Here is a 21,090-nt window from a genome sequence, read left to right on the forward strand (position 1 = left end):
TCACTTCCTAAAAAGCAGACTCCCATCCAGGGAGACTAGAGTGGCTAAGTTTTACAGCATTTGCTGGTACACCAAGTACTATTTCATTTCAAATATATTTTGTCATGCCTTTTTAGAGTACTTAGGAAACGACAACAAACCCACAATATACCCACCTGACTTCCCATCTCCTTTTCAAAGTTTTGGCTTATCTACTCAGAAAGGGATTTCTTCCTCGGGCCGCCTTTAGCTATAACTATTACAGGAGGGGCCATGTTGACACCAGTGGAGACCGCCTAGTGGAAATATAGCCAGTCTCCTTTGTAACAAAGCTGCTTCAGTCAGGCGCACTCTCTCAACTCAGAAAAATAGACTTTCTCCAGACCTTTGCTTAATTCTCTTCCTCGGCTCATAATTCCTGTGCCCCAGGAATTAGGTCTCAGCCCTAGTTGTGGTTCAGCCTCAGGACAGGATGGAGCCAGGGGGAGTAGAAACATATAAACACTTGCCTGAAAATATAATTTTTCAGTACAAAACATTCAGCATGGCTTAAGAACTGCCAGTTGGCAACACCTAGAGAGCCTGACAAAATGGATGCTCTGGTTAACTTTTATGTGAGTCTTCAGAAAACACTACTACTCACCTACAACAGTGAACATATCTGAAATCATACTGGCTTTAATCTTTAGGTCCAGGGGTGCATCACTAATAGAAAAGAGAAAGAAAGGCCAATCGATAATGTTATAGATTAACAGAATAGCTACCCCTAATGGGCCTCAATGTAGCAGAGCTTCCAAATGTCGATGAGAAGCAACACATAAAGCACATCAAACCCATGGAAAAAGAAAAAGAAATCTGGGCAAAAATACTAGAAATAAAAGCCCACTGTTAAACTCATCCTCTCTAGGGCAGGTCCAGCACCAAAGTTGATTCCCTGACATGCAATCTTTTTATTCCAAAAGGTCTTGTGCAATTCAAACTGTGTACAAGTCAAGAATACTGCTTCATTATCCCTGCGGATTTTAGAGGTTTAGACTTTTAATATGCTCCTTTATGAGTGTGTCCATCATTCAGATTATTTTTTACTGCTACAATAGTCAAATCACATTCACACGCAAGAGAAGAAACCCTGGTCATCTTTGTACTTTTTTTAAGGCTTCATTTTCTGTTCTAAATCAATCTTCTTAAGCTTTTAGGGCTTGCAAACGAGGGCAAAAAAATACAAGTTATACCAAAATATCACCAGATGATGCAGCAGGAACCCACATGGAAACAGAAACATGAACTGAAAGCTGGAAGCCTCCCTGTGGCAGTGACTGCCATGTTGGCCTTGGTGCTGAGGTGTTCCTCCATGAACCAGATTACTTTGGCTACTGGACCAATGCATCATTCTGGGGATCTCTAACATCCTATGATGCACCTGGCTGGGCAATCTGCAAAGAGCTTACTTAACAAAAGAGTGGCCCAACATCTGAAGCATCTCTGTGATATCTAGCTCTATACCTTACTATTGGGGTTAAGCCAAACTCCCACCCCATGAAGTAGTCAATCTGTCTTTATTTGATTACTTGGCATTTTGCCAACATTTTTCATCCTTAAAAATGCAGCTGCTGGGTGGTCTCTAGCATAAATCTCTAGGGTTCTCTAGCTATTTAGAGAAGTATATGGCTAATAGAAACTCTGGCTACAGCTGCAGATATAAGCACAATCCTCTCTGGTATTGAAAAATACGTTTCTTTCATTCTTCTAAACAATAGATAGGTTAAAAAAAAATTTAAGATTGTTTGAAGTTTTTAGACTCTAATCTTAGATGGAGACCAGAACATAGAAAGGGTAAAAGGACCAAATATTATATATACTACCCTAGGCCCAGGTCTATACCTTTACAGTATATGTGGATTTGAGCCTCTATAAACCTTTAGTAATAAAGGAAATATAATACCTCATGTATTTCTTTAGCCTTAGCAGAACACCTACAAAGTTAAAAAAAAAAAAAGAGAGACAGAGAGAGAACTGGAAATAAAAATGAACACAAGAAGCATCCCTTAGAAGCTTAAGAAGATAGTTAGAGATCACAAACTGACTAGTAAGATAGGGACTCGTGGTTACCATCTGGAGCTTAACCACATGTCACAAATTCCTCAAATTTAGAAATTCTAGTCATTTCTACCTAATATAACTAGGGTAAAAAATGTAGTGCCAAGAGAAATGACTTTTAAAAAAAGTGTTTTAGTGCTACTCATCGAAGGTTTGTCCTTTTCTAGTTGATGGAACAGACTACTTACCAGGCCAAAGAAGGGGAGAGATTTACTTCCAACAACCATGGCTTCAGAGTAGAATCTATGAGCACATCAAAGCCATAGAGTTCTAGAAATACAACATAACACAATACACAAGATCATTTTCTACGTACAACTGAACAAAAATCTGGAAGACTGAATCCAATCAACTCCCACTAGAGGCTTAGAAATTTGGTGAGTATAAGTAATGAGTGGAAGTAGAAGCAGAGAATCTTTCAAGTTCAAGAGAAATTAATCAAGCTCTAGAGATAATGAGATAACAATATTTATAAAATTCCACTGTTTTTATCATCCACTCTATTAACATTCCTGAGTTCTACACAGAAAGTGACATGACCTCTAAAAGTTAGCAAGCATGATTCTTCTGTGCATATGGGTAAAAAAAAAAAAAAAAAAAATGTTGGGAATGGGAATGCAACAAGTGCATCCAACATCAAAGCTGCTTTGGGTTTGTTCTGGATTGTCCCACCATATTCTGAAAACAGAAATATCTCCTGAAGGTATCTCCCTGAGGCCCTTCCATTGCATTTTCCTAAACCAAGATCTTGCTTTTGCAGCCTAGGTCAAGAAGATAGCTAAGTGTAAAATATATGTATTCTTCCCCTCTCCTATGGTTTCAATTTCCCTTTGAAGACAGAATATAAAGTATAATGGCCCAACACAGAAAGACAGAAGAGAAAGGAGGGAGCCTGTGGCAGACAGAGCAGGACTGTGACAAGCCATCCTACACCACTAGTATCACTGAAAAGGGGAAGGAGCCAGAGACCAAATTTCTATGGTTACTGGATTCTTTACTGATTCTCTTCCCTAACTCTTCAACTGTTGCAAAGAGCAAACCAAGAACATGAGCAGGCTTCTGTCCCAGGATGCAAGGATAATATGACACTAACTTTGGAAGCTCAGCTGGCAACTTTTACTCTTATCATTAATGAGACCCTCTCCACAGTCCTCTTTGGTATACATAAATCAAATATATCTGACTTTCAGAAGTCCCACTCATTCTCAAATTTCCCACTCCGTGTCCCTCAAATAAACTGTCTACATCTTCTTTCCAAGAGAAAAGATGAGCTTCCTTACAGTTCAACCAGAGGTCACAGGCCACAGCTCACACCTATAAAAACACAACCAGGTATCTTCCAGAAACTCATTTTGAAACAAATGTCTTTACTTTAAGAAGGATTCTCCCATTTCTCAATCCTCTCAAAAACACAGAAAAGTAAATGTAAGTTTCTAGAAAGATGGTGCCAAAGACTGTCTTTTGAACAGGAAGTCTGATATAGGACCAAGAATCCTAGAAGGGGAATCTAGAGACCTGGATTCTTCTCATGACTCTACCATTTATTCACTGTGGAACTTGGGGAAATCATTTCTCTCTCTGATATTTCTTTAGCATCCTTTCATTTCCTTAATCTTCTCTATTAATCACTATCTGTCAATACCTATATACTCAGTAACTTTGCTATGTCCAAAATTCCTATTTATGCAACACTGATTAGACAATCATAGTCAAGTTTTTCTCTCAGGAAAAGCTGTCATGAATAAATTTGCTTCCATAGTACTTCTTTAGGATTCAATTTAATTTGCAAAAATAATCACAAACCAAAAGAGAGTCTGAGAAAGGATTTACCATCATGTAACTACACAAAAATCAATTCTCTGTACTTTAAAATGTAAACGAAAGAAAGCTCCTTCACCTATCTCTTTTAGGTAACAAATTCATAGCTTTTGTGGACAGTACATTCTTCTGAATATTTTACCTAATCTTCAATCATCCCACAGAATATTCCCCTTTTAATCTGAAAAAAAAAAATCTTTTGTGATATAGCACTAAAAAAGGCATTTAAAAAGAAAAACTTAATTGCAAAATCTACAAGTCCATGTTAACATTACACAAGCAAGAGCATAGGATTCCACTGTTTCATAAAATGGTGTGTTTTATGTTTCATAAAAATAATTCATAATTATTATTATTATTATTATTAATAGTATGAGGAACAGGGTAAGAATAATGCTTGATGGACATGGTGACCAAATTTGCAGCATCAACCACAAACGAAGACAAACTAAAATCAGAATGACAACCAATGAGTCCCATTATTTAAACAGCTTGCATTAAACAGCCAACACATTTACTTGACTATTTCCCAAATTTAGAGGCAAATTCCAAGAATCTCAGTTGAAAGGCTGAGAACTAACATTCTGGGAAGAAAAAAAAAAAATAACCCAAAGAGAGAAAACACCCTTTGCAGTGCCAACTAAATTTTTACCCAGGTGAATAAAACCCGTCAGTACTAAACAATCTCAAAATCAGTTCTGGCTCTGACTACACCTGTACATGCACAAGGCTTGGATCTACTACCATCTAAAAGTGGGCTACATTTGGGATAGCATTACAACCCAGTGCAAAGCCCAGCTCCCCTCAGAGGCTAGAACTGGAGGGGGCGTTGGGGGCGGGGGGCAATGGTAAATGGTATGAAAAAACAGCATTTGTATCAGGTTTATCTCTTAAAATAATCGACTCAGCTTAAGAAAAACAATGTGGGCCCTTGGCAGGCTACAAAAGTCCTTATAACGACCCTTTTAACTCATGACTGGTCTTTTCCAAGGACATTCAAGATTTTAAGAGGTAAAAAGTAGGTTGTGCTGAGAATATTAAACTTCACCTTTAATATTGTGTGTTTTGGCAGCAGAAATGTGAAATTCTAGAATTTCAAAAACTCAGTATCCAGGATGAGATAGAGCAGTGTTCCTGTCATTACAGGGTGCAGGCAAGCTAGGTCTTTCCCATTCTGAGGGCTACTTTCTTTCTTCCTCTGTGTTGTCTTCATCCTGATAGAAGAGCAAGTATTTTCAAAGGACTGTTGCTACCACCTTGTTCAACAATGTTTCCTTAGGAAAATTTTCTTTCTTGAGCGGTATTTCCTTCAGCCCCCAGCCAAACCAAAACAAACTTGAAAATATTCTAGTGACTAAGGGAGAAGAAGCCTCGCTCCACCTCTACTTTACCCTTGGTACCCTTACCTCCCTATTTCTTGGATGCAGCTTCCTGAAAAGCAATCTACACTTAGCTGCCTTAATCTTCATTCCCCAACCCCTAAGAATTTGCTTCTGCTCCCATTCTCTAAGTCAGTGACTGTTCTCACTGTGATCACCGAAGGCCACCTTACTGCGAAGCCCAAACATCTGAAACTGTTGACCACCCCTTACTTATTGGAACTTTCTTCTCCCTTGGTTCCAGGACACTGCTCTCTTCTGATTCTCCTCCTCCTCTCATTCCTTCTCTTCTGCCCAGCTATTCACTGGTAGGTTTGCTCAGGGTGGCATCCTCCGGGCTCTTTCCTTCTCAATTCTACTTCTCTTCTTGGGTGATCTCATGTATTCTCATGGCTGCAATTAATATTATGATGATGACATTCAAATCTATATATCTTTAGTCAAGTGTCTCCTGGACACCAAATCCATAACTCCAATCGCCTTCTAGACAACCTCACTAGGATATCCCACGAGTACTCAACCTCAACAGAACGTAACTTGTTATCTTTCCCCCAAACCTGTTTGGCTTCCCATTATTCTTCACCTTGGAAAATGGTAACCCCATCCGCCAGTCTCCAAAGCTAGAAACACTCTCTTCATCACCTCCCAAATCCTACACATTACCAGATCTCTTCTCTATTTCACTTTAATCCAGTCTTCTATATTCCCTTTTGAGATATAATTCATATATAATAAAAAGGACAGATCTTAAGTGTACAAGTTGATGAGGCATGACAATTGGATACATTCATGTAATCCACATCATATCAACCCACAAAAAACATTTCCATTACCCCAGAAAGATCCCCCATGCCCCTTCCCGGTAAATACCCTGCTTTCCCTCATCACACCCCCAGATAATCACTATTCTTATTTCTTTCACCATAGATTCATTTTGTCCATTCTAGAATGTCATATAAATGGGAGCACAGAGTATATACTCTCTTGAGTCTGGCTTCTTTCATTTAGCATTTCTGAGATTCATCCACCTATCACTGTTTCTTGTCTTAAGACAAGTTTATTGAGATAATAAAATTACTGTATAATTTACATACAACAAAATTCACCCTTTTAAATTGTAGTTTGATGAGTTTAGACAAATGTATATAGTTGTTTAACAACCACCACAATTAAGATATAGAACAATTCTATCATAGACACTCCCCATGCCCCTTAGAGTCAATTCTCACTCCCCATCCCAGCAGCAATCATTGATCTGATCTCTGCCTTTTCCAGAAAGTCAAATAAATGAAATCATACAGTATTTAGCCTTTAAGAGTGGCTTCTTTCACTTAGCATTGTGCTTTTGAGATCTATCTATGTAACTGTTTCAATAGTGTACTTCATTCCTTGTATTCCATGTTATGGATATACCACAACTTGTTCATCCATTCAACAGTTCATGGACATTTGGGTTGCTTCCGATGTTTGATGATTATGAACAAAGCTGCTATAAACCTTCGTGTACAGGTATTTGTGTGAACATATATTACTTTTCTTGGGTAAACAGCTACAAGTGGGATTGCTGGATCATGTGCTAAGTTTATATTATTGCATACTTCTTACCTCCCATTCATTTCCCTAGGACTAGTCTCTCCCCGCTGCAGTCCATTCCCCATATGGCCATCAGAATTTCTAAGACATAAATCTAATAGTCAGATAGAGACAGGCTGTGAACTGGCCCAATAAGAGACACTTGATGTCAGGTTGGCTCCTACAGGATTTTAAATTAGTCACTTCTAGTCACGTTGTACAGTATTTCCTTTGTTGTAATTCTGTCCTACCAAGCTTTGGGTCAAATCATGATAAAAATGAAAGAAAATAATAATAATCTTATTGCTCTCTGGCTCAAAAAACTCCAGTGGCTCGTCTGTTGTCTACAGGATGAATTTAAATGTGTCAGTCCTCTATAATCAGGCCCCGATCTACTTCCATGGCCTCATCTCTTCTGCCAACTCCTCCCACACAGGCAATATCTAGTCACAATGAGCTTCCCACTTCAAACAATGTCACACTGTGTCTGGACACTGCACTGGGCACATCATATTCCCTCTGTTAGAAATGGCTTTCCCCTGCTTCCCCTAGGCATAGCTGGTAGCTCTGGTATATTCCAAGAGTACGCAAGTCACTCTACTACCCGTACTGTCATTTATCACTTCATGTCTGCTCCTCCCCACCACTGGAGGGGAGGGCCATGTCTCATTCATCGTTATCTTGCAAGCAGCCTGCACCATAAAAAGCACATAGGAAGCAATCAAGAAACACTAAAAGAAGAAAAAGAAAAGAGAAGGAAAAAAGAAAAATTAAATGAAAAATACTGTACAACTTTTAAAAAAGACAAAGTAATATGTAGCTACTTCCCTCAAAATAACCCTGGGACAAGACTTGAAATATTCATAATAAAGGGAGTAACCATAAAGACAGTAAGAGACATTATTATTAAGATGTTTACATACTAAGACATATTAAAAAAAAAAAAACCTGATAGGGCGCCTAGGTGGCTCAGTTGGTTAAGCGACTGCCTTTGGCTCAGGTCATGATCCTGGAGTCCCAGGATCGAGTCCTGCATCGGGCTCCCTGCTCAGCAAGGAGCCTGCTTCTCCCTCTAACCACCCCCCCTCATGTACTCTCTCTCTCTCTCTCTCTCTCTCATTCTCGCTCTCTCAAATAAATAAATAAATCTTAAAAAAAAAAAAACAAACTTGATAAAGGGTGGTCTAGGAAGGGAGGGAAAAAAGATTTGATAGGGAAAATAATAACGCATCCAACGCCTAACAGATTACTAAATATGTCACATCACTAATTGTGGAATCAATCCACTAACCCTCCCCAGAAACAAAGCCCCAGCTGCAGCTGTAATCCTGAGGCAGTGGAAAGTGCTGACATTAGCCAGTCCGCACTGCCAGTCAAATACTATTGTATAAAGGAAATTCTTTTTACCTTGGCTTTGGATTTGAGTTGAAAACCTAAGGAGGAAGTCTTTATCTGGGGTCCAGAAGGAGAAGTTGGAAAAAAGCAGATCAAGATCCCACAGGAAAATGAGCTAAATAAAAGAAAAAGCCCAGAGCCAATTTGTTAACTAGTCCAATAAATCAATATGGTATCTGGCTACCATATGTAAAGGTAGATTTGAAAGGAGTATCTAGGACTCGGTACTGTTGATTAGAGCCGAAAGAGTGCCTTTTTCAGGCCTGATCTGCTAGAGAGAATGATATCATTTTTCCTGAGATCTAGTTACAGGAGAGCAGGAGGAGAATCCAGGATATGGAGCATGCCAAAAGTGGTCGGACTCATCAGAGCTTCTCTTAACGTGAGTGGAGAAAGAGCCAAAGAGACCTGGCTCCCAAACTTGGCTCTGCCATTTGTTAACTGCGTGACCTAGGACAGATTATTTAACCTTTCTGAATCCTTTCTCCTTGCTATAAAACATCGGTAATAAATACCAACAAAACCCTTAAGAGGGCTAAAGGGAATAGCCAATGAAAAGTGCTTGACAAACAGTAGGTACGTCCTTCCTCCCAAGCCCCTTCTACAGTAAACTTCCCTTCCCACCTGAATAGGAGCACGGGATAAAGCAGAAAGGAGACTCTCTCGAAAAGTGAACTGTTTAAAAAAGAAGAAAGAAAGAAAAGTGAACTGTTTGCTGACTTTTGTTGGTGATTGTCAAGTAGTTTACATAATTGCGGAATATATGCTGCCCACTTTCATTCCTTCAACAAGTATTTATGGACACCCACCCTTTGAGAATGTCAGTTTACCCTATGAAATGGTCTAGAACAAGAGCAATGGAAGTCCAAACTAGCATTCATTCGACAGAGAGAGGTGTACTGACATGGACTGTCCCGAGCAAAGACGTCACTGGCCCCTGACCTAAACATGGCCAGCCTCATCGCCTCTACAAGTGGCAGGACAGCTGGCTCAAAGGAGTCCCAAGCCGGGGAGGACCAGGATCAGAGCCTGTTACTTCAGCCATCCTCGCACACACAGATAAAACTGCTGTCAGCAGCAGCATCTGTAAAGGACAGCTAACATCCTGTTGCTCTTGGCTATTTTTCTCCAACTGGTCAAAAAAGCCATTCATTTTGCCAGTTATGTCACAGTGCCAATTTCCTAAGCATACTTAAAGGGTTGCTGTTCACACATATATTTCACATGGTACTATATTTTTACAATCTTGAAGGCAGAAAAATTAGAGTGCCAGAAATCTATTTTATTGGCAGAGGCATCAAAAACTATAAATCAAGAGGGCAATGATCAAGATGACCTGACAGTCAACCATCTTGTGGGCCCTTGCCCTCCAGGCCAGGTCTCCTTCATGTGGGCTCTTCCACTCACGAGCTCTGGGACCTCGGGAAGGGTCTTAACTTCTTTATTTGGACTAATTATTCTCTGGGGTCCTTTCCAGATGTACAAATCTATGAGAAGGCATTACACGGCACAGCTAAGTTTCAGGTTGTTTGTGAAGGTTCCTAAATCTACGGTTAAATGCCAATAATACAATGCAGGTGTATGTATATATCATCCATGTAAAATCCAGTTTGAGAGGAACAACACTTAAAATCTATGCCTTTCAGCAGGGACTGAAAATAAGTTAAATGCATAGATAAACAAATGAACAGAATACTGGAAGTCCCAAAAAGCACAGTCAGGTATTACAGGTGGTAGAGTGGGAAAGAAGTCATAAGGACAGAAATGCTTAGAAATGGAATGCTCCTAGCCAAGATCCATAATGTGTATGGGTGAAACCGCAACCAAAAAAATATAGTGAACTCCATCACTGGACTACTGGCTTCCACTTAAAAGCACCAATGCTCTGTGCAAGCCAAATTATTCTGGGATGCTCTCAATTCCTGTTGAAAGAAAGGAAGGAAGGAAGGAAGGAAGGAAGGAAGGAAGGAAGAGAGAGAAGGAGGGAAGGAGGGAGGGAGGAAGGGAGGGAGGAAAGGAAGGAAGGAAGGAAGGAAGGAAGGAAGGAAGGAAGGAAGGAAGGAAGGGAGGAAGGAAGAAAGAAAGAGAGAGAGAGAGAGAGAAAACAAACCCAGTTTACTCCTTGTAACTTAAACCCCAGGGGAAGCTAACGGGAGTCAGTGGGAGCCAGAGAGACTTGCACAAATATATACATGTATACAAAATTGTATCTGATGGGGGGAGGTTAATGAAGCACACAAAAATCCCAGGGCTGACAGGAAGTGGAATTAGAACCACAAAAGCCAAGAAGACAGTCAACAACTTAAAAAACTCCAGATGCACTCACTTTATTAAAACTGAAGAAAAGCAGGGAGGGGGAAAGGGGACCCATGGATGATGAAATGGACTTAGGGGTATTCCACTGAGTCAGAGAAAGTCACTATTTATTTCATGTCGGAATCTCCACTGCCATTAAGTTCCAGAAATTCTCAAGCTTCCAAAAGGCAATCAGGTAATAAAACAAATAGAAAAGGAAACCTTCAGAAGAGCTTATGATCATTTCTACAACAAAAATTTTTACGCCAAGAAATTTACCCTCATATAAGAGCCAAGTAGATGTGGAAAAGAAACTTTAGTTTTTTAATTTAGTGAGGTTTCTGAAGTTGAAGATATGTTCTATGCATCCCTTCCTCAAACAGTTTACAATAACGCTAAGAGCTCTAGGCCCTTACCAAACCAGATCTACCGAGAAGACTACTATCAAAGGCCAACAAAAGGCAAGTAAAGCAAGTACCAATGATTCATTCACAAACATTTCTTAAACATCCTCTAAGAGCAAAAACAATGCTATTGTGCACAAGAGGATCAGAAACTAAGGAGACACCACACCTGTCTGCAAGGAGCTTCTAGTCCAGGAGGGGAGTCAGACACAAAAATGGGTACCAGATGACAATCAGGTACCACTGCAGATTATGAATAGAAAGCTGGGGGCTGGGAGGGCTGTGACTGGAATACTTAGGAAAAAATTCACCAAAGAACTGATACTTGACTTCATCTTGAAAAGATGTCAGTAATCTATTAAGTAACATGAGAAAAATTTGTCAGACATAGGATAAAGCAGGTGCAAAGGCAGAGGGGGAGGGAAGGACCTGGCAGGCCCAGGGAGACGATGAAAGGTTTGGTTTGGCAAAAAGAGGGTGAGGGGGAAGGGCAGACACAGTGGCTACTGAGAATTGAGGCAATAAGCTCAGAGACTAAGGGGGAAGTGCACATGTAAACAAAACATCACAATATGATAGGAAAAGAACATAAGAGAACCAAGTATCGAACATGAGAAAGGAGACACAATGGGGCACTTCATTAAGCAAGGGTTCCTAGAAAAGGCTGAATCAAGCTGAGTCTTAGAATATGAACAGGAGTGTGCCGGGCAGACAGGACAGCAGAATTTATACCGAGGCACAGAGGCATGGAGTGCTCAGTGGTATAGTTGGATTATAAGGTGTAAGTAGAGATTCTAGAAATTTCTAAAAAATTCTAGAATTTCTAGAAAATTCAGCTGGGGTCAGGTCCTTAGAAGCCTTTAAGTCATATCAAGTTTCTATTTACTAGTTAAGCCTAAGGAGCCATGTGAGGGTTTTACAAGACATGAACATATCTGCATTTAGAAAAGATGTCACAACCTCTTCTTTTCCTATATAATTTCAGGTCCTGGTTTATCTAAGCTCTTCTATTCGGAGTCTCAACACCTCCCTTTTTTAGTGGCCCTCAAATACAGACTGTTATGATAATCCATGAAAGAGGTCAAGAATTATTGATTCTAGTTATAAAAATAACAAAGAAATAATTTCTACTGAGCACAAACTGAGGAGCAGACATTGGCCCAAGTGCTTTGCACACACATCATCTCATCTGATCTTCATGGTACCGTTGGGAGGTAGGTACCATCATTACTGCCATTTTAAAGTTGAGGAAACAGGACTGGAGTAACTTGCTGAAAATGAGAAAACTAGTAAGGGGTGTGAATGGCTTTTAAACTAACTCCATCAGGCTCTAACGCCCATGTTCTCTACTTTCCTGTTACCCAGCCTCCCGAGCAAGCCATGCCTTACATCCTCACTACTGTATTACTTTAAATATCCCCCCAGCAATGACCCAGTGTGTTTTACTAACAAAGCCTACTACCTGCCGAAAGCCTAGTGGACTTTACAGACACTGATGCTGGCAATCACTAAAGAGCTCACATCCACACAGAAAGCAAACGTGCGCAGGCGCCCTTGGTGCCAGTCACAGCCAGTGGGTCAGTAGGAATGGACTTTCTGATTCAGGAGTTGTGAACTGTTTCTTACACCTTCTCTGTGCAATCAGGGAGTTACGGGTGGAAGAAAAGGGGAGGGAAGGAGGAAGAGAAGGAGAAGAAAGAGAGGTGGAGAGAGAAACCCACTAGGAAGAAGACTAAAACAAAAAGGAGGAGTCACTGGAAACTGGGAGAAAGCACATACTGGTACCAGCCAGAGCTTCTTGGAACTGTTCCCAGTCTGGCTGCCAAAGAGCTCTGGAATATATTTGTTAGAGCTGGATTCCTGTACAGTCCATTGCAGGCTTTTTCTGATTGCACTCTGACAAAAGAGACCCGTACTTTAGTTCCAATCCCTGCTTCCCACACAGAAAGCTCGTGAGTCCTCAGGGGACCTGCAAGTAAGCTCACCACTGGCCTCTTAGTGGGACCTTCATGTGCTATGTGAGCCTAGAAAGAAAAGTCCACCACATACCTCTTACTCTTGTAGAATCACTAAGGCTCTCTACCCCAGGATCCCATCCCAACTTCCCAGGCCCCTTTTCGTACAACATAGTAAGCTTCTTAAGTCTCCTTACCAAAACAACTGCTGCGGTGAGGAACAAAGGTTTTACAGGCTGTGGCAATAGCTAGTTCAGCAGAGATTATAGTCTTAATAATCAGGTCTTCCACATGGGCCATCAATGCTACAAAAAAAAAAAAAAAAAAAAAAGAAGAAGCAGCAGCAGCAGCAGCAGCAGAAGGAAAAAACACTATAATGCACGGAGTAGAAAGACTGCATTCCAGAACACGGTGTGATTATAAAAGCACGTGTGCTCATTCCAGAAAGTCTCTAGGTGGCAGTCATGCAAATAGGTACTCCAGGAGAAGGCGTCTCTAGGAATAAACTGACACAGTCCAGAATGTAGGTGCTGGGGACTGTACTCAAGTGGCCTGCTACGACAAAAGATAGACATGGAGTGGAAAAGGAGCCTTACTCCTCCCTTTTCGGCCTTCTCCTACCACCCGTCTCTTTGTGGACTGAGCTTAGCCTTTTGCACACTTCTCACTCTGCTCCAGGCTCAGCAGTAGTGTCCGTGTCAATGCCAAGCCCTGTACTCCTATTCGACATTGCTCATTCTCCAATTCAGCAACATGAATGAGAGACAGATTCACCTGGGCAAATTTGCACTCAGGGCCAATATGGAGAAAGTATTTCAGTTTGCCGCTCAACACTCAAGAAGGATTAATTCACTAAAGGCTAAAAGAAAAAGTTGTGCCTTCCAAACTAGAAACAAGACAACGGATTTCGGGGCTCGTGGAAAGCCTGTTCCCCATCTTGGACAGGGCAGGAAAACTTACCACCACCACCAATGACCCCATCAGGTGTCTCAGCGACACTGCCAGAACTGCAGAGGGTGACTCGTGCTGAGAGGCCAGGGCAGGTTACCCAGAGAAGAGAGGTCAACGGGAAGAAAGGCCTGGCACTCACCAGTTGTATCTCTGCCTTCCTGTTTCAGATACCTAAGCATGGCGCTCATGCTCCACTTGTTCCCATAATCCTCCACCTCTGGATCATCACAGCTAAAACAAAAGAATGGATCAAGGTCACACATACGAATGGGCCTGGCAGCAGAAATCGGATTTTTTACAAATACTTGTCCTTCTAATCTTTAGGAAAACATTCCCTTTGCTGCCCTCCACTCAGCAATTTTTCTTGGTCACTTTTGTCATATATCCCTATCTACCACTGAAATGAAAATGCATATGGCCTCCCTTCCTGAGGGGGGTAGGAGAGAAGGCAGCAAGCTCTTCCTTAAGCAAACAAATTATGTATCACGAAAGGGTGGAAGAAACGTATGAAAGAACGTAAACAATTTAAAGTGGTTACAATACATTTAATAGAGTGAAATGTTCACGGATACTAACCTAGACTTTGAGGTAAATGTCACATGAGCCCACAGAAGAACTTCTAATGCCATTTTCGGACCAGAACTGAGTCTGGGTGGGCTAGTGAGCTTATGTAGTGTAGCATTTTAATGAGCTAACCCAGCACAGAACTGCGTTAGCATCTGAAGCAAGCTCCCTCTGCTTCAGTGGTAGACACAGCTCTTTTTTTTGATACTTTCTGAGTTATCACTGAAGGGAGAATGCATTGGAGCAACAATGAAAGTGATGAAGTACCCCACTGCTAGAGCAGCAGACTGGCAAACAGGGTACACTGCCAAGACCATCAGAAGGGTCTTGCAATCTGGAACCCGTGTTTCGCAGCTGCCCCCTCATTCCCTACCACCACCCCACCACCCACTAGCTGCATGTCTGCTCATCTTCCAGAGTGAAGGATATGGTATCTTCAACCATTCCAAACACTGGTCACCGGACACTCCGTGAAATCTATAGAGCTTTGGCAACTACGCCATCACTTCCAGATTCTTTTCTTTCTTTCCCTGGACCTTCTAGACACCTATTTTTAGTCTGAGTAGAAAGTAACTGTTTGGGTTTCTTTTTTATTTTTCCACTTTCTGGCAAAATTATCAGGATGAAAGAAAACAGAGCAGAAGGAATATTTCCACACAGCTGGGCTGGTACTCCCTTCCACTGAATCCTTTTCTGAGATGGCCTCATTTCTTTCTTCATTTAATTTATTCCTAACTTCCCCCCCCCCAATCATACAAATTTTTACTTCAGCACAGAGAAGAAAACAGAAGTCACCCGCCCATAATCCTGTCCATCATAGTTAAGCACTGCTAACATTTCAGTATATATCCTTATAGTTTCCATTTTCTCCCCTCAGCAAACATAAACAGCTTTCGTTATCTCATATATTCAAAAAAGAAATTAAACTGCAAGTAGTGTCTGGCGACCTGTTTTTTCCACCTGACAATGTACAGTCATGAACATTCTCTCTGATCTTGCGCACACATCTCGTTATTTCTTAAGGTTAAGTTCCTAGAAATGGAAATGCTGGGTCAAAGGGTACCAATATTTTTAAAGCTTTTGATACATTTTGCCAAGTGCTGAAATAACCTCATTTCTTGACTTCTAAAAAGTTCCATATGCCTATTAAATTCCCACATGTAAGTCAAGTGAGAAAAGACAGTGAAGACGAAATTTAGGAAGGCATATATGGTAGAGAAAGGTGACACTGTAACAGAGAGGGCAAGCAATGGAGAAGCAGCAGCTAAATGTGCTAAATGACAGACGGCTTCCCGTAAGGTTACATGGAGATAAATGTAGAACAATGAGCTGACTTTCCACATCCACAACACCCACACGTGGACGTTGGCTCAGCTGTAGCCAGTACCTGACATAGTCTCCACTCTTCTTATTCACACTATAGTTTGTCAGGTGCATGAACTGGTTCCGAATGTTCTTGGCTCCTTGATCGTATCGCACAGTTGCAAACCTGATAGAAAGGACATAAGTTAAAAGTCAGGAGCAGGGGTTCAAGGAAATGTAGGCTAGAACTCAGGATCAATGTGGTATTAATAAAAGGAGAGTGACATCATTAACAAATAATGAGTGCTTGATAAGTACTCACTCCTATGGTGCTTCACATATAATACTTAATTCTTTCCTTAAAGCAAGTCTCTGAAGTAGATAATATTATATCTCATTTTTAGAGTAGATATAAAAACTAAAATGTAACCTACAAAGATTAAGTAATTTGTCCAAAATTACACTGACTAACAAAGTACAATATCCATTCTTGATAAAAACCCTCCACAAAGTAGGCTTGGGGGGGAATATACCTCAACATAATAAAGGCCATATATGAAAAAACCCACAGCTAACATCATCTTCAATGGGGAAAAACTGAGAGCTTCTCCCGTAAGATCAGGAACAAGACAAGGATGTCCACTCTCACCACTTTTATTCAACACAGTACTGGAAGTCCTAGCCACAGCAATCAGACAACAAAAAGACATAAAAGGCATCCAAATTGGCAAGGAAGAAGTAAAACTTTCATTATTTGCAAATGACAGGATACTATATACAGAAAACCCAAAAAACTCCACAAAAAAACTGCTAGAACTGATAAATTCAATAAAGTCACAGGATACAAAATCAACATACAGAAATGCATTGCATTTCTATACACCAACAACGAAGCAGCAGAAAGAGAAACTAAGGAACCAATCCCATTTACAATTACACCAAAAACAATAAGACACCTAGTAATAAGCCTAATCAAAAAGCTCAAAGATCTGTACTCTGAAAACTATAGAACACTTATGAAAGAAATTGAAGAGGGCACAAAGAAATGGAAAGACATTCCATGCTCATGGACTGGAAGAACAAATATTGTTAAAATGTCTATACTACCCAAAGCCATCTACACATTTAATGCAATCCCTAACAAAATACCAACAGCATTTTTGCAGAGCTAGAACAAATAATTCTAAAATTTCTATGGGGCCACAAAAGACCCAGAATAGCCAAAGAAATCTTGAAAAAGAAAAGCAGGGCGCCTGGATGGCTCAGTCGGTTGGGCGACTGCCTTCGGCTCAGGTCGTGATCCCGGAGTCCTGGGATCGAGTCCTGCATCGGGCTCCCAGCTCAGCAGGGAGCCTGCTTCTCCCTCTGACCTTCTCCCCTCTCGTGCTGTTTCTCTCTCTCTCTCTCTCAAATAAATAAAATCTTTAAAAAAAAAAAAAAAAAGAAAGAAAGAAAAGCTGGAGGCATCACAATTCCAGACTTCAAGTTATATTACCAAGCTGTAGTAATCAAAAGAGTATGGTACTGGCACAAAAAATAGACACATAGATGAGTAGAACAGAATAGAAAACCCAGAAAGGAACACACAACTATATGGTCAACTAGTCTTCGACAAAGCAGGAAAGAATATCCAATGGGAAAAAGACAGTCTCTTCAACAAATGGTATTGGGAAAACTGGACAGCAACATGCAAAAGAATGAAACTAGACTTTCTTCCATCATACATAAAAATAAATTCAAAATGGATTAAAGACCTAAACGTGAGACCTGAAACCATAAGAATCATCCTAGAAGAGAATACAGGCAGTAATTTCTTTGACATCGTCCTAGCAACTTCTTTCTAGGTAGGTCTCCTGAGGCAAGGGAAACAAAAGCAAAAATAAACTATTGGGACTACATCAAAATAAAAAACTTCTACACAATGAAGGGAGGAAAAAAAGAGAGAGAGATTAAGGAGTATACTTGTGATGAGCACCAAGTGTTGCATGGAAGTGCTGAATCAGTATATTGTACACCTGCAGCTAATATTACACTATATGTTAACTAGCTGGAATTTAAATAAAAACTTAAAAAGAAAAAAAAAAAAGAAATAGCACAGCCAGAATCAAAACCAAGGCTGTCTGACTCTAAAACCCATGCTCTTAGTCACAATGTTGTTGTCCCTTATATATCTGGTTAAATGTTGAAACAATCATTTCTCCCTAAATTGAATTATTTTCTCACCCTCAATATTGCTGTCTGCAAATCTGGCTGTTGTAATAATGTGTAAGTAACATTAAGTTCAAAGAATGTAACTTTAATAAATTCATAGATACCCCCCATACACACTGACTCCACAACACATGTTCTTAACCACAAGATGCTACTTCTCTTATAGAACCTTAGACCAAAAGGAAGGGTGAAAAATGAAAATGGGGTCACCCACGCCTGGGAAATTGTGTGTGGGATGCTGTGGACGATGGGGCATTAGCTGGTCAAGAGACACCTAGTGGGTGCGTACATAGTGCCTGGCACCATAGCATTCTATGGAAAACATTAAGCAAAAAAGAAAAAACTGTCGGCATAACGTTGTATAGATTTAAAACTCATCTGTAGAAATACCAGAACTGATCTATAAAGTTCACTTTAAGAAATAATAATGGCAGCGTTAACAGCACACAAAGCCTAGGTCTGCAAGAACAGCATAAATATGAGCATAGTGTAGGAGACTAATTCCTGAATTTGGAATGAAGGCAAAAGACAGAGGGATTAAACATGGAGCCCACTAAAAACAGAGCAGCAATTTGATACCCTGGACTGTTGTCAAAAGAAGACCAAAGTATAAAACATACGTGCCTCTGAAGGAAGTAACCAGGGAAAGAGAAAACTTTCCAGTGATGCTCAACATCAACAAAAGGACACTCGAGTCGAATGGTTATGATAAATATCAACCCCTGTTTACATACCACTATAACCATATCACCCTCCACTAAAGTGGTTTTCCCAAGAGGCATATCCAAGTGTGTGAAAAAAAATCCTGGAAGGCCACAAGTTTATTTTCATATGATTTACAAATTATTTACATATGCTTACTCAGACTATGAAGTCAACATGAATTTCTACCACATTAAAGGGCAGCATTTAAAAATGTTCCTCTTCTCTATTTCTTCTCACCCACCCACTATCTCCGCTTCCTAATTCCCTGTGCTAGAAATATATGAAAGCCAAAGAAAGAAAAGTGAAAAACAACCCCCCAAACCCCCAAAATTAAAATAAACAAACATGAGAACAGGAAGAAGGATGTGGACAAAGAGAAAATGTTGACCGGGCATGTATGGTTAAGGGACATAGTGACCATTATGTCTGTGCGTGAGAAGGACCTCTCATTTTTCAGAAACTTCTAGTATTTATCACCTAACTTCCAACCATGTCACTCCATGGTAAATAAACCTTATCTATGCATCCCAATTTTCCTTCTATAGACATTCTCCAATCACGTGGGAGACTGTCACTCTCTGAATTCTTATGAAACGCAAAGAGGACCCACGGGGCTGCCTGCCCCACCCAGACATTACCCCATAGTGACATACCTCCTGCCATCCTCTCCCCCAAAAGAATAATGATTGAGAGGGAGGGAAAAGGTTCTGCTTCAGAGAAAGAGGGTTTTCATCTCTCCTGGATATGAGGACCTGATCTAACTTGGCTGACAACAAGAAAAGACTGGCAAAAGCCTGGTGGTTGAGTAACCTGGTACTCCACACATCTGTCATTCCCACACCCCTTTTTTCAACAGGACTGCATCTCTTAACAAATAAGGTTTCTTCATCCTAATCTTCCTTTTCACTGAGGAATTTCTATTCTGAACTCCAGCAAGGACAAGATTATTAGTGTCACAGAGTGCGCTTCTAAAGAGCATTGAAAAGTAAGAGTTAGAGAAAACAAAAACAAAAACAAGCAGGCTCAATGGAAAGTTACCAAAAGGCCCAAAAGCTACACTCTTTATTTCGCTTAGCCTGATGGGGAATGTAGAAGGCCACGCAGGTATGCATGTTCATCTTCCCTCCTGAGTCAGGAAGATATTAGGGTTCTCACTAAAGCCCCTATGAAACAGGCCATGTTCATCCCTGGTCACCAGTTCCTAATATTTCCTTCATATCATCTAGACCAGAGGTCCTACCAGCCTACTAATCAAGTTCTGACTAACCCACAAACTGTTTAAAAAAAAAAACAAACTTGAATGACTTGGCCAGCATTTAAAAATTAGACCTTCCTTCCTACAGCGAGGACTATAGCGAGGAAGATAGTGGAGGACAGGATAGGAAGGCAGCTACAGGCAGTACATGGAGGTCATCTGTGCAGGGCAGTGGCCCACAGGGGTCAGAGTCCACACAAGGAGGGCATCTGGGGGGGGCAGTGGCCAAGGAGGTCCAGAGATTGGCTACACACAAAGGAACTGAGTAAATAAATATGTTGAAGATAAAGGGAGTCAGTTTTCTCACTGTTGGAGAAGAGAGATTAAAAAAACAAACAAACAAACAAACAAGGAAAGGGAAAATCTAGAACGAGCCCTGTAGTTTTGAAGGAGAATTGGAAGTATTAGTATAAATTCTGGCTTTTCAATATATGGAGACAGATATAAAATTAAATATAGATGTCAGTGTGTGTACATGTACATGTCCATATACACAAACATAGATTTCCTAGGTCTGCCCATTTCAAGGACCTTAAAGCAGCAATATCCCAGAGCAATGAGCTTATCTAGCTCTTGGATCTTGATTTCTAAATACTGTTCTCCATTAAAAGCAATCAATGCCCTTTGGAGAAAATGGCTGATTCCAGAGCTAGGGCAGAGAAAGAACGAGAGGAGCCTGAAACATCTTGTGCTCAAAGAAATGAGAGGACACAAAAGCCAACTTACAAGGGCTCCCACTGGCCAAATCTGAGACTATATGACACCAAAATAAATCCTGATAATAAAGGATTATAACCCATTAAATAAAATAGGAATCCTTGAGTCCCCACTGGTATAAATAAGTAAATGAATAAATAAACAGGAAGAAGGGACAGCTCTTCCTTGGAGTAAAAAGCCAAATAATAAAAGGAAAAGGAATAAAGGAATTAAGAAAATCGTCATTTGGCAACTGTCACAGTAATAATTCAGGCAAGAAACATCAATGGATAGTAAAATCACTGAGTAAAAATTAGGTGAGGAAGGAGATTTTACATGGTCTCAATATCTCCTCTGAAGATACTTATTAATGACAGAGGAGAAAACAAAGTAATTTTACAGCAGACAAATCTGGAAGACATCACCTTAATCAAGTGGTCAAACACCAATAAACAGTTATCATGTGCCATCAGATATAATGCAATAACAACGGCATCACTTCTGTGGTATTC

The 21,090-nt window shown here is 40.4% G+C and overlaps 1 protein-coding gene across 13 annotated transcripts in view; it reads right to left on the reverse strand.

The window, feature by feature from the left end:
• TTLL5 (tubulin tyrosine ligase like 5) overlaps positions 1-21,090 on the reverse strand; it is a 273,355-nt gene that overhangs the window by 205,341 nt on the left and 46,924 nt on the right. For all 13 annotated transcript variants that reach the window (XR_003607888.2, XM_028096103.2, XM_028096363.2 and 10 more), the window contains 5 exons: positions 15,797-15,898; positions 13,985-14,076; positions 13,092-13,199; positions 2,265-2,346; positions 623-684 (listed from right to left, as the gene is read on the reverse strand). Coding sequence is in view for 12 of the 13 variants with exons in the window: in XM_028096103.2 (XP_027951904.1) it covers positions 623-684; positions 2,265-2,346; positions 13,092-13,199; positions 13,985-14,076; positions 15,797-15,898 (446 nt within the window). In the remaining variant the exon portion in view is untranslated. The remainder of the gene's footprint in view (positions 1-622; positions 685-2,264; positions 2,347-13,091; positions 13,200-13,984; positions 14,077-15,796; positions 15,899-21,090) is intronic.

Source organism: Eumetopias jubatus, unplaced genomic scaffold (assembly GCF_037043125.1).
Source record: "Eumetopias jubatus isolate StellerSeaLion01/CBP00866 unplaced genomic scaffold, mEumJub1_p1.0 scaffold_7, whole genome shotgun sequence".
In the NCBI taxonomy this organism is placed as follows: Eukaryota; Metazoa; Chordata; class Mammalia; order Carnivora; family Otariidae; genus Eumetopias; species Eumetopias jubatus.